The sequence below is a fragment of the Heteronotia binoei genome, chromosome 2 (genome assembly GCF_032191835.1).
Source record: "Heteronotia binoei isolate CCM8104 ecotype False Entrance Well chromosome 2, APGP_CSIRO_Hbin_v1, whole genome shotgun sequence".
In the NCBI taxonomy this organism is placed as follows: Eukaryota; Metazoa; Chordata; class Lepidosauria; order Squamata; family Gekkonidae; genus Heteronotia; species Heteronotia binoei.
In genome coordinates, this window is record NC_083224.1 from 23,452,031 (window position 1) to 23,479,166 (window position 27,136).

The following is a 27,136-nucleotide window of genomic DNA, read 5'->3' on the forward strand; positions in this document are numbered from 1 at the left end:
AAGAAGATGGACAGGTTTCTTACCTGTAACTGGTGATCTTCGAGTGGTCATCTGTGCAATCACACAAACCCACCCAGCCTTCCCCGCTGCTGGAAGCTAGTTAGCACAGTTATTTCCACCTATCCGGCGGCGGGAAGAAACTGAGTGGCTAAGCACCTCCCCCTTGTCCAGGCATGCGCAGTAGCTGCCTCCTCCCAGGACAAGTGGGAGGCGCGCCAGATCTACGATCAAGATTGCTTTGAACTCTCCGAGGTCGGGGCCGGCCAATCCTGCGGATTACCCATATGTGTGATTGCACAGATGACCACTCGAAGATCACCAGTTACAGGTAAGAAACCTGTCCTTTCTTTGGTGGTCTCCCATCCAAATACTAACCAGGGCTGATCCTGCTTAGCTTCCAACATCTGATGAGATTGGGCTAGCCTGGACCATCCAGATCATGACCGATGTTCCCATTAAACTGTGGAGTCTTGTGAGCAAAAATTCTACTTTGTGTTGTACTGGCATTAAAGATGTGAGTGACTGGCATTAAAGTGGTGAGCTGTTGCGTAGATTTTTGTGCCTCTGGGGTCATCCTTCCTGAGCTAAGACAAAAATGCGTGAGCTGGAGGCTAAAAATTTGTGAGCTAGCTCACGCTAACTCGGCTTAGAGGGAACACCGGTCACAGCAAACATCATTACTAGTTTGAATCTCCAGATTCTATTATTGGGGGGAGGGGGTTAGGGCTGCAACATTTAATCTATTAATTAAGATTTTTGATTGAAACCCCCCCTTAAAAAAAGAATTATGTTATATTTAATGCACACGCTTATAAAATTGCATATATGATAAGCTCTGTCAGTGAACATGCATTCCTCCTTTCCCTTGTCTCTTAATGAATTAAAATGGATGTTATTAAGGATCTAAGGCATCTTTCATCAGGTAACAGTCCTAAAAGATACCTTGACACTCCCTTGTAAGCAGAATTTGGCTTCCAGTACCTACTTTATATATAATTACATATTTCAGCTCCAAACTCCCTGTTTCATAGGATTGGTATGAAAGATGGATACAGTGGAAAGATGGATACAGGCCAGAAAAGTTTTTCATTTTTGAGCTGACAAGAAGAGGCAATGAATTTGAATCCAGAAGTATTTTTCTATAGGGGGCTGGGCTTAGTTTAAGATCTTGCTGCTGAAGAATGTCTTCTTTGTTGTGAAATGAACACTCAAGTGGTCTTTCCCCTCCCTTAGCTGTGCCAGTTTTCTCTTTCAATGACACCGGAGAGCAGGTCCTTCCAGCTGGACAGATAATAAGTAAGCCTTTTTGCATTTCCTTTTTTGTGATAAATTATGGTTTAATATGCTTGTTATTAACCATTGATTATCATTTCAGCAGTGGCTTGCTTGCAGCCGTGGGCCCTGTGCCTATTTAACAACCTCTTTTTCTTCCTGCTCTCCTCCCACCAGACTGTGACTGCAACGTTGCAGGGACCAGAGGGAATGCTTGCCGGAAAGATGCCCAGCTTGGGCTGTGCTTGTGTAAACCCAACTTCCAAGGGACCCAGTGCGATCAGTGTGCCCCTGGGTATTACGGACCAAATTGCCAGCGTGAGTAACCAAAGCCAGAGTGAACAGGGTTTTATCTGTTTCCTTCTTTTGACAACTGGGAAAGTGGACTTTGAATCATTATAGCAAAGGCACCATTTAGAAGAAGAAGACTGTAGATTTATACCCCGCCCTTCTCTCTGAATCAGAGTCTCAGAGTGGCTTACAGTCTCCTTTACCTTCCGCCCCTACAACAGACACCCTGTGAGATGGATGGGGCTGAGAGAGCTCTCCCAGAAGCTGCCCTTTCAAGGACAACTCTTGCGAGAGCTATGGTTGACCCAAGGCCATTCCAGCGACTGCAAGTGGAGGAGTGGGGAATCAAACCCAGTTCTCCCAGATTGAAAGCCCAAGAGTCCGCACACTTAACCACTACATCAAACTGGCTCTCTTTACTGAGTTTCATAAGCCAAAATCAAACTCCTCTGCTTTTAAAGCCTAAAATCAGCAGTGAGAAATGCAACAGAGGTACTCCTTTATTTCTCCATTACCCCACCTTCCTTCCAGCAGTTTACACGTTTGGTTAAAATCATGAAAAGACCAGAGTCACTAGAACAGACAATAAGGCTAGGAAAAATTGAAGGCAGTTGGAAAAAAAAGAAAGACTCAACACGAGATGGATTTACTCAAGAAAGGAAGCTGTGGCTTTCTGTTTGCAAGACCTGAGCAAGGCTGTTAACTGTAGAATGTTTTGGAGGCTATTAATTTGCAGGATTGCCACCAGTTGGAAGTGATATGATGGCACATAACACCTACATAGGTTGCCTAGGAGGTCTCCCCTTTGAGGCACCAATTAGACCCTCCCCAGCTTTAACAAGGATACTATGTCACGTGTGCTCCAGCAGTATGCTGTGTCCCTGGGTTTCATGTTAGATATTAGACTTAGGGCTCCATGAGACCGCCAGGTCACAAAATCTGATCCTTTTCCCTAATGCAGGGGTGGCCAATGGTAGCTCTCCAGATGTTTTTTGCCTACAACTCCATCAGCCCCAGCCATTGGCCATGCTGGCTGGGGCTGATGGGAATTGTAGGCAAAAAACATCTGGAGAGCTACTGTTGGCCACCCCTGCACTAATGCGTGCATCTCTGCTGAGCAGGCACTTGCATTTTCCATGTGATTCAGGTTATGTACTTGGAACAAAATGCATTGTGTGAAGATGCCCTTGATTGGGTGTATGGAATCTTCCCCATAGGGAGTCACTTTATGAAGCTTTCCAGAATGCTTTGACCTGTATAAATCAATGGTTCAGCCTCATTTGGAGTACTGTGTACAGTTTTGGTCACCGCACCTCAAAAAAGATATTATAGCATTAGAAAAAGTACAGAAAAGAGCAACTAGAATGATTAAAGGGTTGGAACATTTTCCCTATGAAGAAAGGTTAAAACGCTTGGGGCTCTTTAGCTTGGAGAAACGTTGATGGAAGGGTGACATGATAGAGCACCCCTGTGACAGAGGTTTACAAGATTATGCATGGGATATAGAAGGTAGAGAAAGAAGTACTTTTCTCCCTTTCTCACAATATGAGAACTCGTGGACATTCAATGAAATTGCTTAGCAGTCGGGTTAGAACTGATAAAAGAAAGTACTTCCTCACCCAAAGTGTGATTAACACATGGAATTCACTGCCACAGGAGGTGGCGGCGGCTGCCAGCATAGCCAGCTTCAAGAGGGGATTGGATAAACATATGGAGCAGAGGTCCATCAGTAGCTATTAGCCACGGCATATTGATGGAACTCTCTGGGGCAGTGATGCTCTGTATTCTTGGTGCTTGGGGGGGCGGGGGGGCAACAGTGGAAGGGCTTTTAGTTTTCTGGCCCCACTAGTGGACCTCCTGATGGCCCCTGGTTTTTTGGCCACTGTGTGACACTGGATGGGCCGTTGGTCTGATCCAATGTGGCTTCTCTTATGTTCTTATGACCTTGACTTAAGTGTACTAGACAAATGGGATGGTGCTGCAGCAATACTGTGCATCAAAATGGCCATTCATTTATTTTATTTTTTCACCACAGCTTGCCAGTGCTCAGGCCCTGGCAGCTACGACGGTTCGTGCAACAGTGAGACTGGCCAGTGTCTCTGTCGAGCTGGATTTGAAGGCTTCTCATGTGATCAGTGTGCCCCTGGCTACTTCAGCTACCCTCTGTGTCAACGTGAGTTCTCAGACGTGCTGTGGAGTTTGGCAAGTTTGCGCTGTGCAAACACCATGCGTTATTGCAGTTCACAGGGTGGGAAAAGCAGTTGGATAGACGTCATGGATTTGCGCACGAAGTCTTAGAACAGACTTCCAGAGGGCAGGGATAGCATGTCAGTTTCCTTGTCCTTCCCTCCTGTTTCCTGTTCCTCGCTTTCAGGAACGACTCAAATGGATTATTCCTTGCTTCCTTTCCTCTTCTGTCATCATCTTGGTGTCGGTCAAAAAGCTCAAAAGGCAAATTGGAAGCAGAACAGATCTTGCCAAATAAGTGGTTACTCTGTAGAGTGGTTCCTCGCCTGGTGAAATTTTTAGGTGCTAGGTGGGAACTTAATTCAGCAAAATGTATGATAAGCTAGAAGGCTTTTTGTAAATTTGTGCCCCTGGTGTTTTTAGTGCTAGTTTGAAACTATCGAACATATTCTGCTTGTGTGTAGTCTCTATAAAGAAATACAAACCAAATTTATCAAACCTTTACTGGTGAAATTTATGGGTCTTCCAGACTCAAGGAATATACTTCTGGCAGATTCCAACTCCCAAGTTACACTTGCTTGCTCCAGATTTTTGGCTGCAGCCTTTAGAGTTCGCGAAGACTATACAAAGGAGTGATGAAAATGTCCCTTAGGCTTTGCATTCTTCTTCCTTTATCCCCCCCCCCCATCAAGAATGCTTTAAGGTCCCCTCTCCCCTTAAATACCTCCTTCTTAAGTCCTTTTATATTATACTATAATACTCTCATTGGCTGTGCACTTTCTGTATTTTATATAAATTAGTTTGTTCTGATCGATGCTGGCCATGGGCCATAATAATAATAAACTGAACTGAACTTTTAATTACTCTTTCCAGTCTACCAGTTTTGTCCTTATTATTTGGCTATAAATTTATTATTGAAACCTCATGGTTAGTATTTGGAGCTGCCTGGGACATTTCCTGGTAGAGAGGAAACTAGTAAATATTTTAAAGTGTAACTTTCTAGTTCCCCACCTGCAGTCATCTGTGGTCCCAAATTGTACTGCTGTGGTTCAGTGACCCCTTCCCTCAAACATCATGGAGGCTGAAATAAGAGGCTACGGTGGGAGGGGAGAATCAGGGGAAATTGCTCTGCCCTTCTGTCTCATGCAGAAAGGAAGCTTAGAATCCAGACCATAATCTGTTCTGCTGGGTCAGCCAGATAAGATTCTGCATTTCCTTTCTATAAAACATAGCACAGTTTCTTGACTATCCAACATGTAAATAAGCAACGGATTCTGACAAGGAATATTTTTTATATAGTTTGTTTAATCGTCAATCTCCTGTGCAGTTCCAAATGTGGACTGCGTATGAGCAGGAGGCCTTCCACTGGAGAGGTTCTTACAGCTAAAGACCTCCAGGGGGTGCTGTGCAGCAGAGGCAGAAACTTGTTCCCGCCCACAGACCACGTGCTCCTGCATAGCAGCGCCCTCACCTTCAGATCCTCTTTGTACAAACTGAAATGAAAATGATCTAAATCAGGGGTGTCAAACTCATTTGTTCTGAGGGCAAGATCTGACATAAATGACACCTTGTCGGGCCATGTGTGTCATAAAATGTAATGCCAGGTAGCAGAGATATAAACTTTATAAAAGACACAGATAAACACAATTACATATATATTTTTAAAAAACTTAAAATAAAATATGCTTGTAAGCACTGGTTGGTCTTAAAGGTGCTTTCTTTGTATCTCTCCCATGGGATCCAAGGAACTGGGCAAGGGAAGCTCTGGCTCTTTCCTTCCTTCCCCAGGGGACCAGAAGGGTGAGGAGCCTCAGCCAACAGAAGGAAGAGAGGCTTGGCTCAGTACCTCTGCCGCGTGATTGAGAGAGCCTGGCAAAGCAAACTTTTCCTCCCCAAGGGAGGAGCCTCAGCCAATGGAGAAAACAGAGGCTTTGCTTTGTAGCTCCTGTGCAATTGAGCAAGCCTTGCAAAGCCAGCTGTAATGCAGGAGGAAGCAAGAGAGAGGGAAAAGGAAGCAGACTACAGCCAGTTGCTGGGGGGCCTGATAGGAGCCCTCCGGGGGCCTGATTCAGTCCCTGGGCCACATGTTTGACACCTCTGGTTTAAATTTTCCACAGACATTAAAACTGCAAACCTTTCTAAAAATGCCCTCTTGGACAGTTCGATTTTACACATTGCATGGAATGGTAGAAGCGTGGGAGCCCCCCCCCCCCCACCGCATCAGGCTGGGATTTGTGTTATTGAGATCCCAGCATTCTGAACCCTGTGTCTTCTTCCCCTCCTAGTTTGTGGCTGCAGTGCTGTTGGGACATTGCCAGAAGGCTGCGATGCTTCCGGCAGGTGCTATTGTAAACCTGGATATGACGGTCTTCACTGTGACCAGTGCAGCTTTGGATATCACTCCTACCTTCACTGCCAAGGTATGCCAGTTGTGAAAGGGCTGCCGGGGAAACTGGGTCGAAAAAAAGGGATGGGTGAGGAAGGATTATCTCTGTGCATGCAAAGACCTAGAGCAGGGGGTGGCCAAACTGCAGCTCGGGAGCAACATGTGGCTCTTTCACACACTGTGTGGCTTTCAAAGCCCTCATCGCCCTTTAGGCCAGTTTTAGAGAAGGCATTTCTCTCTTTAAATCAGTTTTCCAAGACAAGCCAGCTGGTGGCTTGGAGATGTATTTGAAGTTAAAGTTCTTTTCTTTCCACCTCTCCTCTCCCGCATCTATTTTCCTTCCTTCCTTCCTTCCTTCCTTCCTTCCTTCCTTCCTTCCTTCCTTCCTTCCTTCCTTCCTTCCTTCCTTCCTTCCTTCCTTCCTTCCTTCCTTCCTTCCTTCCTTCCTTCCTTCCTTCCTTCCTTCCTTCCTTCCTTCCTTCCTTCCTTCCTTCCTTCCTTCCTTCCTTCCTTCTTCCTTCCTTCCTTCCTTCCTTCCTTCCTTCCTCCCTCCCTCCCTCCCTCCCTCCCTCCCTCCCTCCCTTCCTTCCTTCCTTCCTTCCTTCCTTCCTTCCTTCCTTCCTTCCTTCCTTCCTTCCTTCCTTCCTTCCTTCCTTCCTTCCCTGCTCTCAAACCATCTGACATTTATTCCATGTAGCTCTTACATTAGTTTGGCCACTCCTGACCTAGAAAGAAGTTATGTCCTTGTTTAGGATTTTTTTCAGGCAAGATCTAGGCTATATATATTTCCCATCCACTTGGGTGTGCTTATTCATCCTCATTTGGTACAGTTTATGGCAGGCCTAGAGCAACGGCAAGCCCCACCTCTTTTTGTCTCCTGTCTTGTAATGGGGGTCGCCATAGCTTGGCTATGACTTGATGTCAGTTTCCACCTCCATCAGTACAGGGTGAGCCTTTTGCAGTGTGTCTCCTTATGAAACCCTTCCCGAGATTCTTGTTCAATAGTGGCAGGAAGCGCTGTCTAGTCACAGCTGACTTATGGCAGCCTGGTAGAGTTTGCAAGGCAAAAGATGAACAGAAGTGATTTGCCATTACTTGCCTCTGCAGACCAACCCTGGACTCCTTGGTGGTTTCTCATTCAGGCACTAACCAGGACTCACCATGATTAGTATCCTTGATAGGATTAGCCTGGGCCTTCCATGTCAGGGCCCCAATCCAGTATGAATTCCTTTTTAAGCAGTATTCTCCTCCAGCAAGCTTATATGTTAACAGCTGCATGGTGCAGAGTAGAAAAGCTGCAGTACTGCAGTTCAAGCTCTGCTCACAACCTGAGTTCGATCCTGGCAGAAGCTGGATTCAGGTAGCCAGCTCAAGGTTGACTCAGCCTTCCATCCTTCTGAGGTCAGTAAAATGAGTACCCAGCTTGCTGGGGGGAAAGTGTAGATGAATGGGGAAGGCAATGGTAAACCACCCTGTAAAAAGTCTGCTGTGAAAACGCTGTGAAAGCAACGTCACCCCAGAGTCGGAAATGACTGGGCTTGCACAGGGAACTACCTTTACCTTTTTAAGTTTATATGTTTTTTTTTTCTTTTTTCCAAACTAAAAGATTGAATTTATATGTTTGAATTTTATGCAGATTTTTTTTCTCCTCTGCTGGATGTGCCCCAAAGTATTTCATTATTGGTCATAAATTATATTAGTTTTCTAAGCAGTCATGGAGGGCAGGTTACCCTTGTATTGAATTTAATGCAATATGTTCATGTAAAATATTCTGTTTAATTGACTGTTGTTAAAGAAATGTATTGTTAGCTGCTAAAATAAGTTCGGTCAGAATATTAGAAGGATTTGTCTGTACCCTCAGTCCAAAAATAGCTTACTGAGACCTTGGATATTTTGCAGATGGATAAATTTATGAGAAATTACCTTTCAGTTAATGTCCAACAAAAGTGGATGTTATTTCTTGATTTTAAAAAACAGAACAAGCCCCCCCCCCGTTGATGTAACCTTAATTTGGTTGTTGGAACTTACAGCTTACTTATGCTGACCCTGTGGGTTTTTCAAGGCAAGAGACATTCAGAGGTGGTTTGCCGTTGCTTCATCTGTGTTGAAACCCGGGGCTTTCTTGGTGGTCTGTCTAAATACTAACTTGGGCCAACCCTGCTTAGCTTCTGAGATCTGATGAGATCGAGTGAACTTGGGCTATTCAAGCCAGGGGCTATTGCGCTAACAAAAAAATGCTAATATGGAAACCTGTTAAACTCTAGGAAGAAGGAAAGATTTTTACTTGTTTTAGAAGTAATGCTGCACAGCTATTCCATGTTCTTGACCTTTGATTTGTTATAGAACCAGTGTATTGCCACATGAGTAACTTGTCCAGGCATAGAGAGCCAGTTTGGTGTAGTGGTTAAGTGCGTGGACTCTTATATGAGAGAACCGGGTTTGATTTCCCACTTCTCCACTTGCAGCTGCTGGAATGGCCTTGGGTTAGCCATAGTTCTTTTATGAGTTGTCCTTGAAAGGGCAGCTTCTGGGAGAGCTCTCTCAGCCCCACACACCTCACAGGGTGTCTGTTGTGGGGGAAGGAGATAAAGGAAATTGTAAGGCGCTCTGAGACTGAGATTTGGAGTGAAGGGTGGAGTGTAAATTAGTGGTCTCCTTTGGTCTTCTCTTCATATCAAGGGCATTTTGGTGTCAGTTTCTCACTTCCCATTTCTCCTTCTCAACCCTTTTCACTTGTTTTTCATTTACAGCTTGTTCCTGTGACCCCCGGGGCTCTGTGGACAATAATTGTAGCCCGGTTGGTCAGTGTCAATGCCACCCAAACTATATAGGCCATACATGCAACCAATGTGCGCTGGGCTTCTTCGGGTATCCGAGCTGTACAGGTCAGTTGTCAGACGTCACTGTCTTTTGGCAGCAAAGAAAGACTTTACTTTAGACATCAATGTACTGCGTGTTGCCATTGGCTCAGCAATCATTCCTGTTCTCCCTCCCACCCTTCCTTCTTGTCTTGTGGCTCTTGGACATCTGACAGTCATGTTTTGCAGCTCTTGGGCATCTGACATTCATGTTTAGTGACTCTCAGACATCTGATGTTTATTCTATTTGGCTCTTACGTTAAAGAAGTTTGGCCATCCCATTACGGATCCATATGTTGCCAATTATGAAGTTACACATTAAGTTTAACCAGATCGTGTGAGGGCTGATTAACCCATGCATGTTCATCCCGTGATGGCTGCATCAGAATTTTCATGTCACATTAGCTAGTGTACATTTCAGTCCACGTAGTTCAGCTCCCGGTTAAGTCTGCAGCAGCAGTCTAATGCAGAGAAATCAAGCAATGGACTTTCAGCTGCAAGCCAACCCTAAGATGCCATTCTCTGAGCATTATTAGCCGAAATGACACTCTCCAATCGCTGGTTGTTCACTTGTGGTTCTCAGTTCAGTTTCCATGCTCCTTAACAAAAAAGGCTGTGAGTTTCAGTGTCCCTGAATGACCCCTTTGATACTACCCAACACTTTCCCATCCCCCCCACCCCCCTGCCTTTTTCCTCTCTGTTAAATGTGGAAAAACTGGTCCACAGCCAACTGGCTTTGTGTTGTTTGCCAGCATGGAGGTCGGCAGTATGCTTTTGAAGAAGCTGGAAAATTAGATCAAATGGTCCTATGTGGGGCAGGGGGGGAGGACATTTATTTTTTTGACCCTTGTTAATTACGATCTTGAAAACCCACGGCACAAGAGGAAAGGAACACAGGCACAAAATAGCACCAGGGTTTCAAGATCATAAATTTCAGTCGGTATAATAAAACAATCAAACGTTTCCCTTTTTTTTTTTACTATGAAGCTGTTGCTATTTACAAAGCACTGGAAGGTTGCCAGCATAATCCATTATGGGTATGCAGAAAGCACATGCAGGGATATGTCAACAAGTAATTTTTAAAGTGAGCAAATCCAAGTGGTTATTTGTTGGAATGGATATTAAGTAAACAACAAAAATAAGAAAAATAAATAAGTTCTGACTTCAATTACAGGCCTGTGGATCTGGAGGGTTTTATTTTAAATTTTGTACACCCCTAGCAGTTTCCTGCCCGATTATGCACTTAAGGAACATTCATGGGGAAAAAAAGAGATGTCTAATCTGTTGATTTATTTGAAAATATTTACATCTCTTCAAAGTAGATTTCAGGCTACGTGGCTTTTACAAGTGAATGTAGAATTGGCAAAAAGAAAAGGTTTTGCTCAATGGCTTAATTCAGATATCATGTTCTGATCCTCAAAACCGAGGTCTGGTACATGCTGTCTCCCAAGAGATCATGTGCTTTCTCTTAACACACAAAATAGTAAGTGAAATCCCCTTAGCTCTGATTGTGTACTTAGTATAAAATCTAGTTGCTGTGTGCAGAATTTGGAGTCCCATAGATAATTATGAAAATTTATTTATTTATTTATTTATATTTAGACTTATATCCCGCCCTTCCCACCGAAGTGGCTCAAAAGTAGAATTTATGGAAAACATTTGGGCCATTGCAGTGCCATACTTGCCACACACAGTGCCTGCAAGAAATGTGTTGTCTATTATTTGAGTGTGCTCCAAGCAAGTTGTGGTTCTGATGAGAACTGTAGAAACAGTGACTTGGATTCTAAAATTCCATGCTGTCCTAGATAGCCTCTGCCATGAAGAGTGATTCCTCTTGTGCACAAAATCAGTGGTTTTGTGTGAGTCTTGTGCAAACAGAAGTGCTAGTGCATGAAGAAGTGCATTCTACAGCAGAGGCTTTCTTATGCGCACAGAACTTGATCATAGGATCCAAGCCAGACTCTACATCACAGAGTCAGGGGTGGAATTCTAGCAGGAGCTCCTTTGCGTATTAGGCCACGCCCCCTGATGTAGCCAATCCTCCAGGAGCTTACAAGGCTCTTTTTTGTAAGCTCCTGGAGGATTGGCTACATCAGGGGTGGGTAGCCTAATATGCAAAGGAGCTCCTGCTAGAATTCCACCCCCGCATAGAGTCCTGTGGGCAAAAATGGATTGGGTTCACATAGTTTGCATGCAGTCAACCAATGTCCATTACAAACTTGAGATCTTTTTGGTTCAGAGAAACTACCACTGGTTCTCTTGCCTGACAAGGAACATTGACTAAATTTTGTAGGTTGTATGGATTGTCATTATTCTAATATTCTAATTGGGGTCATGGCTTTGATTGCTGTTTCTCTTTGCATCCACTTCAGCTTGCCACTGTTCCCCGGAAGGCTCTCTTCATGGCACATGTGATCAGGAGACTGGACAGTGTGCCTGCCGCCCCAGAGTGATCGGACAGCACTGCGATACTTGCATTCCAGGGGCCTATGGATTCCCACAGTGTGAAGGTAGTTCTGCCTACCCAGCTCCTAGTTCACACTTCCAGCTTACAGCATCTCTGAAGCCTTGATGTGGGTTTACATTGACAGTCAGGATACCGAGCATAACTGTTGATTTGTTACAAGAAGAAGATGATGATACTGGATTTATATTCCGCCCTATACTCTGAATCTCAGAGTCTCAGAGTGGTCACAGTCTCCTCTACCTTCCCCCCCCGCCCCCCACAACAGACACCCTGTGAGGTAGTTGGGGCTGAGAGAGCTTTTTACAGCAGCTGCCCTTTCAAGAAAAACTCCTGTGAAAGCTATAGCTGACCCAAGGCCATTCCAGCAGGTGCAAGCAGAGGAGTGCGGAATCAAACCCTGTTCTCCTAGATAAGAGTATGCGCACTTAACCGTTACACCAAACTGGCTTTCTTGCACTGTGCATCCACATCCTGACTCTTTGCTTTGTAACATCCCTCTGACCTTCTGACTTGGATATTAGGGCTGATGGAGTTTCCTTCTCCTTTGTATCCTGGACTCAGATTGCAGCCCATCAGTTAGTGCATCATCCCAGGAACTGCACATGATAGATGCAGTCCCCTAAAAAAAAAAGATCTGGTCTTATTTATGCTTTTTTTTCTGTTACAGTGGGCTCTTGCAATCCTGCAGGGCTTGAAGAAGCAGATCTTTCCTCGCCAATGGTGAGTATATCTCAAGCTTGTAAATCCTGTAGGACACTTTGAATGTTCATGAAGCATGCCAACTGGCAGTTCCACATTATCACGTGAGCCTGCATGGCCACTTGTATTCCATTTAATATCCACTTCCAAAGTTCTTTGCTTCTTCCTCCTCCGTGGAGGATATGTCTTATCAGTGGCTACTAGCGTGGTGACCTTAGAAGAATCTCCACATTCAGAAGCTGTAAACCTCTGAATTCCAGGGACAGGAGGCAATGTGAGGGGCAGGCCTCTGTGCCCTGTTCATTGGCCCTCCAGAGATACAACCACTATGAGAGACAAGATGCTTGGCTAGATAGACCATTGGTCTGATCAGGATGGCTCTTCTTATGTTCTTGTGAGGGCCTCGGCCTCTATGACCTGTTGTTGGACCTCCTGAGGAACTGGTTGGCCGCTATGTGAGACAAGATGCTGGGCTGGATGGACTATTGGTCTGATCCAGCAGGGCTCTCTTCTTACGCTCTCCTCCCTTGTTTTTCCTTTTCAGGGGTCCTGCAAGTGCCGGGCATACGTGGAAGGCTCATCTTGTGATCGGTGCAAGCCACTCTATTGGAATCTGACTCCAGATAACCCATTTGGATGCATGAGTAAGTAAGCACCAGTGCCTTCAAGAAGGAACCACCACTGGATACCTTAAGGCTCGGACTGGTTTATCCTGACCGTTGTCACAGTGATTAAAGTTAAGATATGGTTCACGTTTCTTCTCTTCAAGGATCAGAATAGCAGAGTATGAACAGCTAGAGGGAAGACATTTTGGCAGGGGCAACTGGTCAGCAGAATAGCTCTGGGGTCCAAGACTGTTTCAACTTGATGGCTCAGGAATGGGGTGATTACTAAATACTTTGGCTGCATAAAGTCCCTTTTCCAGTCCCTGGTATGTCCAGTTAAGGGATGTCCAGCAGCCAGGCTGGGGAAGATCTTCTTTCGCAGGCTGTGGTGAGCCGGGGATAGCACTAAGTTAGAAGGGTTGTTGATGTTTGTGAGTTTGTGGCAACTTCTTGCACTTTAAAGATTCTGCAGTAAGGAAAAGCTCCCTCAGAATAGCTCAGGTGTTCGTAGATCACTGAAGGAATTAACAGCAAAATAAGAGTCACCTGTCATGTCAGCTTGCTTGGTCTGTCACAAAATTTTTCTGTTGCAAAATCCATACCTTTCTGCCCTCCTAAGGGCTACTGAGGGGGCTAAGCTTTAAAACATATATGATAAAACAACATCTTGGAAACTATTAAAACCAACAAGGAGCATAGCATTAAAAAAAAATTAAAGCCAGGGCTGAAACACACATACAAGCACATAAAAACAAAAACTGGGCAGGAAGGTCACTGAGGGAACACCAAATAAAACAAAAAAAGTCCTCCTTCACTGGCAGCAACATGTCTCCTCTGGGGAGAGAGTTCTAGAGCAGAGGTGTCAAACATGCGGCCCAGGGGCCAAATCAGGCCCCTGGAGGTCTCCTATCAGGCCCCCGAGCAACCAGCTCTTGTCTGCTTCCTTCTCCCTCTCTTTTGCTTCCTTTTGCATCACAGCTTGCTTTGCAAGGCTTGCTAAATTGCACAGGAGCTACAGAGCAAAACTTTAATTTTCTCCATTGACTGAGGCTCCTCCCTCTCCTGGTCCCCTGGGGAAGGAAGGAAAGAGCCAGAGCTTCCTTTACCTAGTTCCCTGGATCCCATGGGAGAAATACAAAAAAGCACCTTTAAGACCAACAAGTGCTAATGTTTTAAGCATGTTTTAAGTTTTTTTAAAAAAGGAATCTTTACTTGTGTTTGCTTGTGTCCTTTATAAAGTTTATATCCCTGCTACCTAATCTTAAAAAGGTACACACGTGGCCTGGCCCAACAAGGTCTGATTTGTGTCAGATCTGGCCCTCATGAGTTTGACACCCCTGTTCTAGAGCTTTGGTGCCACATCTGAGAAGGCCCTCTCCTAGGCTGCCCCCAGCCTAATCTCAGAAGTTTGGGAGCACCCAACGCTGGGCCTCTGCAGGTGACCATAGTTGTTGAGTGGGTTAATTAAAAATACCTGGTCCTTCAGGTATGTTGATTCCAAACCACATAGGGCTTTAAACGTCAACGTCAGGACCTGGATGGGATAAAGAGCCCAGAAGATGAACTAACTTTCTGTTTCCCTCAGGCTGCCAGTGCAACACCGCGGGAACAATTGCAGGCATTGCAGAGTGCCAGCAAGTAAGTTTGCTTCCACGTGCCAAAATCCATTGCTGTGTCCTGTGGGCAGAAGCTTTGATCTAAGTGACCAGTTCCCCTTGCGCTGGAACACAGAATTCCAAATCCGGTGGAGCTGTTGCCTTGCAAAGTGGTATTTTTGTTCCGTATAGAATCTGTGTGGGATATTTTGCTTCCATGGTGCTGTCCTAAGCAGAGTTAAACCTTTCTAAGTCCATTAAAATAATTCAACTCAGATGCATGTAACTGTGTTTAGGCTCAGATGGGTAGCCGTGTTGCCCTGAAGCCAGTTTGGTGTAGTGGTTAAGTGTATGGACTCTTATCTGGGAGAACTGGGTTTGATTCCGCACTCCTCCACCTGCACCTGCTGGAATGGCCTTGGGTTAGCCACAGCTATCCCAGGAGTTGTCCTTGAAAGGGCAGCTGCTGTGAGAGCCTCTCAGCCCCACCCTCCTCACAGAGTGTCTGTTGTGGGGAAGAAAGATATAGGAGATTGTAAGCCATTCTGAGTCTCTGATTCAGAGAGAAGATTGGGGTATAAACCTGCAGTCTTCTTCTTCTTCTATAGAACAAAGTCTGAGTCCAGTTAAGACCAACAAAGTTTAATTCTGTGTATAAGCTTTTGTGTGCATGCACAGTTCTTCAGATGGTTGAGCTGTCACCGTTAGTGCGATGCTATTGTTATTCTAGAGATGTTTAACCGGGGGGGGGGGGGGCGCAGGGAGGCAGAACTTTGTTTCTCTGTTGGTGTCCAAATTTTTTGAATATAGTACCATCACATTTTTCACTGTCAGTTGCCTTGACCTAGATAGTGCAGGCTAGCCCTGTCTCATCAGATCTCAAAAGCTAAGCAGGGTCAGCAGCAGTGTTCCCTCTAAGCTGAGTTAGCATGAGCTAGCTCGCAGATTTTAACCTTCAGCTCACAGATTTTTGTCTTAGCTCAGGAAAGATGACCCCAGAGTACAATAATTTATGCAGTAGCTCACAACTTTAATCCCAGCAGCTCACAGCTTTCATACCGTAGCCAGGGGCCAGGTGGTGGAGCTCATCCAGGGATTGTTATGCAGCTGCACCTACTATTCAGTGGACAAGGTGGGGAGGACGAGGGGGGACGTTCAGAAAGGTTCAGGAGCTGCTCTCCTGTGAGCTCCTGCTGTATTCAAGGCCTGCCAGTTGCTCACAAGACTGCAGCTTAGAGGGAACTTTGGTCAGCAGCTCTGTATAGTATTTGAATGGGAGACCTCCAAGGAATACCAGGGTTGCTACGCAGAGGCAGGCAATGGCTATGCAGAGGCAGGCAATTAACTTGAAAACCCTCTGGGGTCCTAATAAGTTGGTTGTGACTTGATGACAACAACAAAAAGGCAAGAGTTAGAGCTGAAGATTTTTTTAGCACATTTCGTTGCTTTTTAAAATTGTAAAGCAGAACAATTGTTGCGGCATGATGTGTTCCCTGCCCCCTTTCAGAGTTTTTGCCCTCTTTGTCTTTCCTGTTTGTATGCAACCTTAAGACTGAGATCACTGAAATTGCTTACAATGTGCAATTGGTCTCTTGTAGAGTGACGGGCACTGCTTCTGCAAGCCCAACACTTGTGGCCAGTTCTGCTCAGCATGCAAAGAAGGATACTACAACCTGGCAAGCGGGAATTACTTTGGCTGTCAAGGTATGTCCTTTTCCCTCTATGACAGCATACAGGTAGCTGTTGAATGGCAATGTAAGCCATAAGAGCCATCTCTTTGAGCTGTGGGGCTGTTGACCAGTTGAGCATCCGGTTGCAGTGTTTTGAGGACTTTGACATTTCAGCTTGATGAGGATAAAACATGTGTGTCTACTTTCACACAGCATGGAAGGAGAACAATGGAGTCAAGGTTCCGTCTGCAGAATGTCTGCCTCTGTTAAAAAAAAATCTTAGGCTTGGATCGTATGAATGAGTTCCATGCACAAGGAGCATGCTTCCTCTTCTACTAAAACTTTCTCTGCACAAGATTGGTGGCTTTCAGTGGGCCCTTGCACATGTGGAAGTTTTAGTGGAAAAGGAAGTGCACTTTGTAGCAGAGGCTATCTCACATGGAATCAGGGCTTTTTTGAGCAGGAATATACAGGAACGCAGTTCTGGCTGGCTTGGCATCAAGGGGTGTGGCCTAATATGCCAATGAGGACCCACTGGGCTTTTTCTACCAGAAAAGCCCCATGTAAAACAATGGTGACACTGGGGTGGGGCTTAGTATGCAAATGAATTCCTGCTGGACCTTTTCTCCAAAAAAGCCCAACGTGAAACAATGATGACATCAAGGTGTGTGGCCTAATATGCAGATGAGTTCCTGCTGGGCTTTTTCTACAAAAAAGTCATGGATAAATGGGTTTGCATGAATAATGCCCTATAAGTTCCTTATGCCTTTAAATGTGACTCATTGCCATTTAATATTAGTTTCATACAGACTCCACCTTTCATTTCTAGGCCCATGAGATGTACATGTGTACAAGTGGAGATCAAACGTTACAAAAATTAGGGCCCCCTTGGGGTGTGAGTCCCAGGGACATCGAGCAAAAGAGAAAGACAGGATGGATAGGAGCTGCAACTACTGTTAAAGGACTTTTCATTAAATCTTGTATTGAGAGTGTAGCAATGGTGAAATTGACAAATCAGCTGAGAGATTAGTTTCAAAATCTAAAATGTAAAATGCTGAATATAAACTTATCCCAACAGAAGTAAGTTTTATTGTATTTTACAGTGTCCCCAAAACCTTTGAATGTAATGAACTGGATGTTAGGGAGAAATATTTCCTATTTTTTATACTTTATTATGTATAATCACCTTCTGACATATATAATTATGATATGTAATCATTTTTTTCCCTTTTCTGTATTTCCTTTTTGTTATCTCTTTGTTTTCAGAAATCAGGGGTTTTTTTAAAAGCAGGAACGCACAGGAACGCAGTTCTGACTGGCTTAGTGTCAGAGGGTGTGGCCTAATATCCAAATAAGTTCTTGCTGGGCTTTTTCTACAAAAAAACCCCTGTCAGAAATAAATAGATAGTGGACATAGAGTTCAGTTTAGGGCAGGATGATTTATTAGGCTCTGATCACACTAGCCGGTCAGGATGTACAATAGAACAAAGCCTGAAAAAAGTATTCAAGGCTGTGTACTTGGTTGGATTACGATACTGGCAGGTGCAGAGGGCAGTTTTCAGATAGTGCTTGAAGGCCTTATTTAGAAGCCCCCTGGGAGCCAGACAGACACAGTCCTAGAACAGTTCAGACCTAGGAGGCAATGGAAACCAATCCAAGCAGAGCCGAAAGCCAATGTGAAAGTGGATACAATGGAATAAAAATAGTCCCAAGACTCTGCCACTCCCTTTCAGTACCAGGCATTGATGAGTGCTATTTGAGGCCTCTGAGTGGCTGCGGAATGTAAACATGTCCTTCCTGTCTGCAGAATGCCGGTGCAACATTGGTGGATCTGTCGGGCCAGTGTGCGAAGAGAGGACAGGAGCTTGTCCCTGCCGACTGAACACACAGGGCCCTGCATGCAACCAGTAAGACAGGCTGCGATACGCGCAGAGTATGGCCTGAGTCCAGCCCAGCTCTGTTTTTCCTCTGTGTTGGTAGGGGGCTGGAGAATATGAATGGGTCATTTGTTCTTCTTTGGGAAATGTCCCTGTTGGCAAGAGACTGGCAGAGAAGTGCTTGGATACTAATGGATAGGGGTGTTATCTGTATATGTGGATTTTTTTTACTTTAGGGGAAGGAAGTGAGGGATGCGGTAGAAGTTATGAAGCTAGTACCATTGGGAAGCGCATGGAAGAACAGAAAGTGTTCTCCATCTCTCTCCAGTCTCCTGTCTCCCCCCCCCCCCCCCCCAGTTTCAAAACACTGGGTATTGAAGTCATCCAGTTAAGTGCCTTTAAAGTCTGATCTCATCAGATCTTGGAAGCTAAGCAGGGTTGGTACTTGGAAGGGAGACCACCAAGGAAGATTCTGCAGAGGAAGGCAATGGCCAACTACCTCTGCTTCTCACTTGCCTTGAAAGCCCCTTGCTGGAGTTGCCATAAGTTGGAATCTAATCAGGGTTAGTGCTTAGAAGAGAGACCACCAAGGAAGACTCTGCAGAGGAAGACAATGACCAACAGTGGGAAGGCTTCTCATTTGCCTTGAGAGCCCCTTGCTGGAGTTGCCGTAAGTCCGCTGTGACTTGAGGGCACTTTACCCCCATAATTAAGTTCCTTGGCAGGAAATTCAGAACAGACTTAAATGGAGGGGTAATTTTGTAGAAAAATAGGTGGTGGAGCTCATCCAGGGATTGTTATGCAGCTGCACATACTATTCAATGGACAAGGAGGTGGAACTCTCAGAAGGAGGAGGTGGAACTCTCAGAAAGGTTCAGGAGCTGTGCTCCTGAGAGCTCCCACTGAATCTGAGGCCTGTTTAAATGTAATAATTACACATCCAGTGGTGGAAAGTCTATGTACGGAGATCACTGAATTATACATCAATTGCATGAGATTTGGTGGATCAGTTAATTGAATGTGTGTGGGTCACCACAGGCGGCTCTCAGAAGAGCGGTCTTCTAAGAAGGCATCTGCCCGATCTGTCTTTATTTGCATTAAAATGTTATTTAAAAATTTAAAAACAATCTGCTGCCCTGTTAATTGTTACTCAGCCAGAAGACCTTAGTCCTGTCACATTTATTCTGTCCCTCCCCTGATCGCCAAACCTATGATGGAAATAGTAGAAACAGGTAGAAACCAGCCGATGGGTAAGGTCACTGGGAGTGAGGTTGAGCTCCCATCCATTAATTAATAATAAAGTGTCGTTGAGTCACAACTGACTTATGGCGATCTCATTGTAGAGTTTTCAAGGCAAGGAATGGACAGAGGAGGATTCCCATTGCCTGCTTCTGAGTAGCTGCCTTTTGAATGTGAAAGTTCCCGAAGTCCATCGGTGGCAGCCACAGCGTATTGTTGGAACTCTCTGTCTGGGTCACTGGTGCTCTGTATTCTTGGTGCTTGGGGGCTGGCAACAGTGGGAGGGCTTGTGGACCTCCTGATGGCACCTGTTTTTTTCCGATTAAATTTAAACAACACCCGACACTAGGCAATTATGAATAAAGATGGCACGCAGTGGTTCAGCTCAAGGTCCGTTCCAGACGAAGACCCCAGGATTTATTATCGCTGTTTCAATTTTATAACATCTTCAACAGTGGGATGAGCTTTAATGAATTATTCTGGACCTCAGTGTTCATGGAAATTACTCCTGAATATTTTTACTTAGTATTTGTGAAATTCCAATATTAATTTTATGATGCTTTCCAACCAATTTCACTAATTTCCCATTTTAAGTTAAATTTATTTTATAGGAATCAATCCATCATTCTATGTAACACATGCCCCCACAGAATGAAGGATTGATTCCTATAAAATAAATTTAACTTAAAATGGGAAATGATTGAAATTGGTTGGAAAGCATCATAAAATTAATATTGGAATTTCACACACACTAAGTAAAAATATTCAGGAGTAATTTTCATGAACGTTGAGGTCCAGAATAATTCATTAAAGCTCATCCCACTGTTGAAGATGTTATAAAATTGAAACAGCGATAATAAATCCTGGGGTCTTCGTCTGGAACGGACCTTGAGCTGAACCACTGCATGCCATCTTTATTCACAATTGCCTAGTGTCACGTTTGTTTAAATTTAATCTTTACCGTCACACCTGCTTTTTTCGGCCACTGTGTGACACAGAGTGTTGGACTGGATGTGCTATTGGCCATCTCCTGATGGCACCTGTTTTTTTCCAGCCACTGTGCAACACAGAGTGTTGGACTGGATGGGCCATTTGCCTGATCCAACATGGCTTTTCTTATGTTCTTAAGTTCACCTAAACACAAGTTCAGAATACAGACTGCAAAAGAAGCAAAGTTACAAGATATTTGCACAGTTATTCAGAGCACAGAACATTGCTTTGCTGAGGGTATCTTGCCATGTTCCAGAAGGGTTAATTTAAAAAAAAAAACCCGTAGCAAACCCTAGATATGAGGAGCAGCATTGTTTCTCACAATGCAAATGGAAACTAAGCTGTTTCAATTGTGTGCATCACTCTTTTTTATTATTATCATCCCCAGACCCGCTTGGGACCATTATATCCCTGATCTTCACCACCTGAGATATGAACTGGAAGAGGGAACTACACTAGATGGAAGGCCTGTTCGCTTTGGATACAATCCTCTAGAATTCGAGAATTTCAGCTGGAGGGGATACGCCCAGTTGTCTTCCATCCAGGTAGGCCTTGGCCTTCCATCCTATACCATGAGAGGAACACTACAGGCAACCTCACAGATTGTAGATTTCCTGCAAGCAAAGCATTTCTATAAGGAGAAAAAAAGTAGAAAAGCTATATATAGATCATCTCATGTAACGCATCGCACATGTGACTCTTGAACTGCACAGCACGTATGCGGAAGTTGGCTTGTGCCCATACAACGAACCAGTGTACGTGCAGTAGACACAAGTGGTGATCTACATACGGTTTTCAGAGTTTTTTTCTCTTTATGGGAATGCTTCTTTCCCCCTCCAGTTGGGGATTTCTAACATTTGAAGTGACCTTGAATGTGTGAGGGATCCATGCTTTACCCACCGGGTCTCTCAAGAGGCTGGTACAAAATAGTTGCTCTCTGTTTAAGTATCTAGTGAGACCCTGTTTGTGCAGACATTAGAATTAAGAAGAGAAGAGGTGGATGTTAGGGGAAGTCCCAAGTCAGGAACACTTCAGATTTAGTTTCTTGGGAGACATCAGTAATCATAATAATAAGAGACTGTACATAAACAGAAACACACACAGGTCCCCTAAGGGGCTAGCGTCACCCGCTTCTTCTCCTCCTCCTGTTGCAACTCTGTGTGTAACGTTCCCTGTTCCTGAAAAGAAAAGAAAATCCTCTTAACTCTTGTGGCATGTGGCTTTGGTTGCTTTTTCCGCTTGAAGAAGGGTAGCTGATTTCTTGCCTGACTTGGTAAAGGAGAGTCTTTGGGGGCCTGAGACAATCACATCTCCTGAGCTTGCTGTCTGGAGAAATGTTTTTCTCTCTCAAGCCTGAAGTTTAACGCAGATAAGGCATCTGTGTGTATCTGTATCTGTGGTTCATTTGGAATTCTGCTGTATAGCTTTGTTCCGCAGGAGGAGTCTTGGAGAATATTCTCTGCTTTGTTTCTGTGTCCTCTTAAAATAGTTCCTGGGGGCCTGCTCTTGTGCTCTTTAGGTTTTGTAGGGAGATGCTTTGCAGAGCTCCTTGAACTGCCTTAACGCTTAATTGCCAAGGGTGCTCCTTCCACAAATCCATTTGCTGATTTAAAAATACGAGATGCAGAAGGTAGACTATTTCTGTTTTTCTTCTGTTGTAGATTGTTCTAGAACATCTGCAGGCCTCTGGTCCAGCTTTGTTGGAAATGTAGCTTGAGCTGAAGCTCCCCAGCTAATCTGCCTTATTCTATTTGCATACAGTTAACCTGATTTGCATGAATCTTTGAATGCCAGGGCACTGAAACTGACAACTTCCCAGTTTTTCTGCCTGCGTTTTGTAGTCACTGAAGGGAACCATGATGTCCCACACCTTCAGGGTTGGATCTAAAGGTACGCTTCTCCCGCCATCAGAGACAGAAAGGCACTTTTAGGAAGAAAGGAAGCGATTTTTGCCAGTTTTCTCCATTGCAATGAAGGCGTCCGTTTTGTCCTCTGTAATGTTCCTGGGGTACACTTGTCCCCAGGGGACTGAAATTCAGGGGGCTCTGTGAGCTGCAACAGGCATGGAGAAGTCTTAGACTACCAGCTTCTCTCCACAGGTGCTGTTTTTGGATCTTTTAAGATCAAGAAGCAAACATGACCATTTTCAGATCTAAGGAAAAAATAAAACTTGGGTTCTTAACACCCTTCTGGTCATTACCCATAAATGCTTTTGAAAGTGTTGCTGAGGCTTTCATATTACCGAGAGTCTTGCTGCCTTTCAAGTAAACACTTGAGAACGTTTCAGAGCTGCAAGACATGAATGTCAGATGTTTGAGAGAAGGAAGGAAGAAAGACAGGCAAATAGGGGAGGGAGGTGGAGAAAAAGCAACTTCAACTTTAAATGCATTCTCCAAACTGGCTTGGCTTGGCAAAATGATTTAAAGAGACAAATGCCTTCTCCAAGACAGCTGACAGGGTGGTGGGGGCTTTAAGAGCCAAATAATACGTGTGAAAGAGCCGCATGTGGCTCCCAAGCCACAGTTTGGCCACCCCTGCTATACAAAGTAGTACAGTCCCCAGTCCCTAATGATTTATCCAGGCAACTTTGTGAAGCCTTTTGCCTGCATAGAAAAGCACTCTTGAATTAAGTCAGTTTTGTATAGTTTGCATGAGAACAGAGGAGCCTTCCTGGGCAGTTGTTGATTTGGCCCATTTGCAGGTTGGCCCCTGCAGAAGGCCCTGCTCTCTTGGCTTCAACTTATAAGTTTGGATGCAGCCCTTGTAGGTGTCGGCCAAGGTCTCTCTCTTTCTCTTGGGATGCCCTGTCCTCCTCTCGGTTTCCCCTTTCTATCCCTTTGGCTCTTTGCTGTGGAGTGTGCATTTCTGGTATACGACTTAGGTGGAATGCGTCATAATGCATCAGAGGCCTCTTTCCTTCCCCTTTGGCCATTCTGTAGCAACAGAATGGGGCTGGCTCACTCCCTTATCTGCTTTGGCATGCTGGTTACGGGAACAGGAATCCGGGAGTGCGGTGCTTTGCGCTGGTGGCAGGTGACGGTGGAGGTTATTTAAGGTGTGCTCTGCTTCTCTCCCCTTTCTCTCCCACCAGCCCAAGGTAGTGGTGACCCTCAGTGTGACCTCCCCTGACCTGTTCCGCCTCGTCTTCCGCCACGTCATCCGGGGGCCTGCAAATGTGGAAGGGAGGGTCTCAGTCCTTGAGGAAGGAAAGTTTAATGTTTGTGGCAACTGTAAGTGCATTTTTCACTTCTGGATTAAAACCCCCCCAAGTCCCCCCTTCCAAAATCACATCAATAAACGAGCTGCCCCTTTTGTTTTGGCAAAGTGGCTTTTCCTTCCACCCCTCCTCAAAGCTCTGCCACCCACATTATAGATTGTGGACCCCCTCAAGCAGTTTACCCCCTAGGATCATGGGCAATTGCCAAGGGGAGGGGTCTTAGAGAAGCAGACAGACAGACAGGAAGATAGGGCGGGCAGTGGGCGTGGCACCTGCCCTGCCATGGTATGTACCCAGTATGCTTTTTTGCCTTTTGCAGAGCAAAGTCAAAGTCACAGTGCATGTGCAAGAAGCAGAGCTGTATCTCTTCCATGTCATCCTGAGATACATCAATTCAGGAAGTGCCACGGTGTATGGCAAAATCACGGCTTTTCAGCCAAGGAGGAGAGGTAAGGATTCCCCCTAGATTTTGCTCCAGCTCATCTACTGTTCAACAATTTGATTGCTGCTGTTCCCTGGAGATTCTTTGGTATGCGTCGGCCCTGCCGTTTTGCATTCCTCGCCTCCAGTGGATTGCAAATCAAACAAAACTCCCCATTTGGGTGTTTCTCAGGGAATGTTCTCAACAGCCGTGGTGGAATTGCCCCCCAAAGAAGAATTGCTGTATTAACTTATTTGTGCCTCTCCTAGTATTTCAAGTTTTTGTTGTAGTCTGCGGACTGCTCAACATGTGGTCAACAGCCAGGCACCCCCCTCCCCCCCCCCATCATGTTTTCATTGTCAGTGAAATCAGAACAGTTCTTCTACTTGAAAAGAGAATCATGGCCGGTATGGTCAGTGCTGAACTTTAAATTACAACTTGAGTCCTGCTTTTGAGATGGTGAAGAAAACAGGTTTCTGTTTGGTGTCAAGTCAAAATAACATATTCTTCCAACAGTTTAACTCTTTTTTTTTTACAGGCAAGTTGCATTCTCAGGAGAGGAAGTGACATTTAAAAAGAAATAAAACACATTATATTTATGTGGAGTGTAGGTGTATGCTTGAAAGATAAGGGAAGGATTGAGAGCCAGTTTGGGGTAGTGGGTTTAATTCCTCACTCCTCCACTTACAGCTGCTGGAATGGCCTTGGGTCAGCCATAGCTCTTACAGGAGTTGTCCTTGAAAGGGCAGCCGCTGTGAGAGTCCTCTCAGCCCCACCCACTTCACAGGGTGTCTGTTGTGGGAGGAGATGATATAGGAGATTGTAAACCGCTCTGAGTCTCTGATTCAGAGAGAAGGGTAGGGTATAAATCTGCAATCTTCTTCTTCTTTTAGTTTGTGTGTGTGAGTGAAGTGCTGTCAACTTGCTTCCAACCTATGGCGACCCTATGAATTAATGTCCTCCAAAATGTCCTACCGTTAACAATGGTTCTCAGATCTTGCAAACTGAGGGCCACTGTGGCTTCCTTGATGGACTCATAGAGTTGGAAGGGACCTCCAGGGTCATCAGTCCAATCCCCTGCACAATGCAGGAAATTCACAAATATTCCCCCCCTCTAAAATCGATCAATCTCATTTGAACTGTCCTCTTTTTTCTGCTGCCTTCAACTTTTCCTAGCAGGATTGTCTTTTCCACTGATTCTTGTCTTCTCATAATATGACCAATGTACGGTAACCTCAGTTGAGTAGTTTTAGCTTCTAGGGAGAGTTCAGGCTTGATTTGACCTGGAATAGTTTAAATACTGTGCTTTGATCTCAGGAAGAGTCAGGAAAGATTCCCCACGCACCTTGCACGAGTGGGTGTTTGGATGCTTTAGCCCAAGAGTCAGTCATTTTTCGACAGATCCACCAATGCGAAAAAAAAGGTAGACTAATATTGTTTATAGCCTGGAGCAATGAAGCTCCCCCACATCCTCCATTTGTTTGAAAATGCTGACTTGTACTGACAGCCAAACTACAACAAACATTTGTTGAATACAGGCCTGGGAATGTCCTTTTTGGACAACAGGTGATTGTGCTCAAAGAATGGAGCTCCCATTAATAAATGTAGCTCCCTCATGTTTTTGCAGTATAATGTATGCCTTCAGGGTTATTAATTCCCAAGTTCCATTCGTTTGGAAGGCAAGTTGATATACCCTAAGGAAAAATGGATCTTTCGGTCAGTTAGAAATGCAGGCAAACAGCCTAAAATGCAGTGGTTTTGCTCACTGCCACAAAGCTAGATCATGCATTTGTGGACCAAGAAAAGGGTACTGTTTTCTGTTAGACCTTGTTACCTGGTCATATGGAAATCATTCTTACTTGTTACAGCTTTGGACCAAGCAAATGGTCCTATTTTGGCAAGATCTGTGCCTCTCCGTGTCTACTTTGCATGTTCAATCCCCAGCATCTCCATATAAAAGGATCTGGTGATGTGAAAAACCTCTGCCTGAGACCCCAGAGAGCCTCTGCCAGTCTGAGTAGGCAAATACTTGATGGAATAACACATTTTGCAAGCGGATTTTTGCTATTCTTGCACAGTAATAATCCAGTTGAAAATGCAAAATGAACACATCCTTTGACTTAAAACTTTTGACTTAAGATTTTTAACTTAAGCCCCCCACCCCTGCCTCCACCGGACTACAAGCTCTCCACTTCAAGGAATCAAAAGCCAAGGAAACAGATTTTAGGTTGATTCTGTACTAGAAGGGGAGCATTGTATGCGAATAATGTTCACAAGCAAAACCACAGTTGGGTGAGCATTGCAATAAAACCATCCTTTACTGTTTCGCTGAATTCCTTGCATTGACTATGTTCAAACTTGTTCAGTTTTAAACTGTCACATACTGTTTCGCTGAACAGAAACAAAGGCTGCCCCTCAGTGAGTCAGAGTAGCCGTACCCCATAAAATGATTTTGTTTGGAATCTTGAATACCAGAAGAATGAAGCAGGAGTGCAAAGGCTTGGCCCTGTCTCCATCTGCAGTTGCCACGCTCTCAGCCAGTTTTGGTTATGCATTTATACCTTGCTTGTTCTTCCCTGACCGGGGGGGGGGGGGGCAAAGCGGCATCCAGCACCATTCTCCTCACCTCTGTTTTCTTACGACCCTGTAAGGTAGGGTAGGCAGTGGAAATGTGAGAGGCTTCAGGGCCAGATCGGCGGGAGCCAGAGGGGGGGTGCTTGCCCCAGGCGCTGACGGAGGAGCACCAAATTGGGCATGGAGTCCATTGTATTCTATGGGACCATAAGAGAGAATGGCCCATATGGTGGCATCATTTTTTAATGTTTGGCCCCCCTCAAAAGCATGTAGATCCAGTCCTGGCAGGCTTCTGTGGTAGAGTGGTGATTTGAACCTGGGTCTTCCAGCTCCTGGCTCAGTACTTACCCACCAGTGTTCCCTCTAAGCTGAGTTAGCGTGAGCTAGACCCTGGAGAGCCGCTGCCAGTCTGAGAAGACAATACTGACTTTGATGGACCAAGGGTCTGCTTCAGTATAAGGCAGCTTCATATGTTCATAAATTTTTAGCCTCCCGCTCACACATTTCTGTCTTAGCTCAGGAAGGATGACCCCAGAGCGCACTAATTTATGCAGTGGCTCACTCCTTTAATGCCAGTAGCTCACAAAAGGGAATTTTTGCTCACAAGACTCTGCAGCTTAGAGGGAACATTGCTACCCACTGTGCTCTGCTGGCTGGACTAAACTAAATTTGGGAGAGATCTCACGGTTGCCAGCTCTGGATTGTGAAATTCTTGGAGATTGCGGGGTGGTGGTGGTGGTGTGTGTGTGAAGCCTGGGGAAGGCAGGACTTGCGGAGGGGAGAGACCT

General features: G+C 45.0%; 1 protein-coding gene across 1 annotated transcript in view; it reads left to right on the forward strand.

The window, feature by feature from the left end:
* Window positions 1-27,136, forward strand: part of LAMA5 (laminin subunit alpha 5) — a 314,720-nt gene that overhangs the window by 179,288 nt on the left and 108,296 nt on the right. The window contains exons 11-23 of the mRNA XM_060230703.1: window positions 1,234-1,296; window positions 1,450-1,590; window positions 3,599-3,736; window positions 6,036-6,170; window positions 8,887-9,021; window positions 11,367-11,504; window positions 12,129-12,181; window positions 12,705-12,804; window positions 14,351-14,403; window positions 15,959-16,064; window positions 17,838-17,937; window positions 20,525-20,681; window positions 23,228-23,366. Of these exons, the coding sequence (XP_060086686.1) occupies window positions 1,234-1,296; window positions 1,450-1,590; window positions 3,599-3,736; window positions 6,036-6,170; window positions 8,887-9,021; window positions 11,367-11,504; window positions 12,129-12,181; window positions 12,705-12,804; window positions 14,351-14,403; window positions 15,959-16,064; window positions 17,838-17,937; window positions 20,525-20,681; window positions 23,228-23,366 (1,458 nt within the window). The remainder of the gene's footprint in view (window positions 1-1,233; window positions 1,297-1,449; window positions 1,591-3,598; window positions 3,737-6,035; window positions 6,171-8,886; window positions 9,022-11,366; window positions 11,505-12,128; window positions 12,182-12,704; window positions 12,805-14,350; window positions 14,404-15,958; window positions 16,065-17,837; window positions 17,938-20,524; window positions 20,682-23,227; window positions 23,367-27,136) is intronic.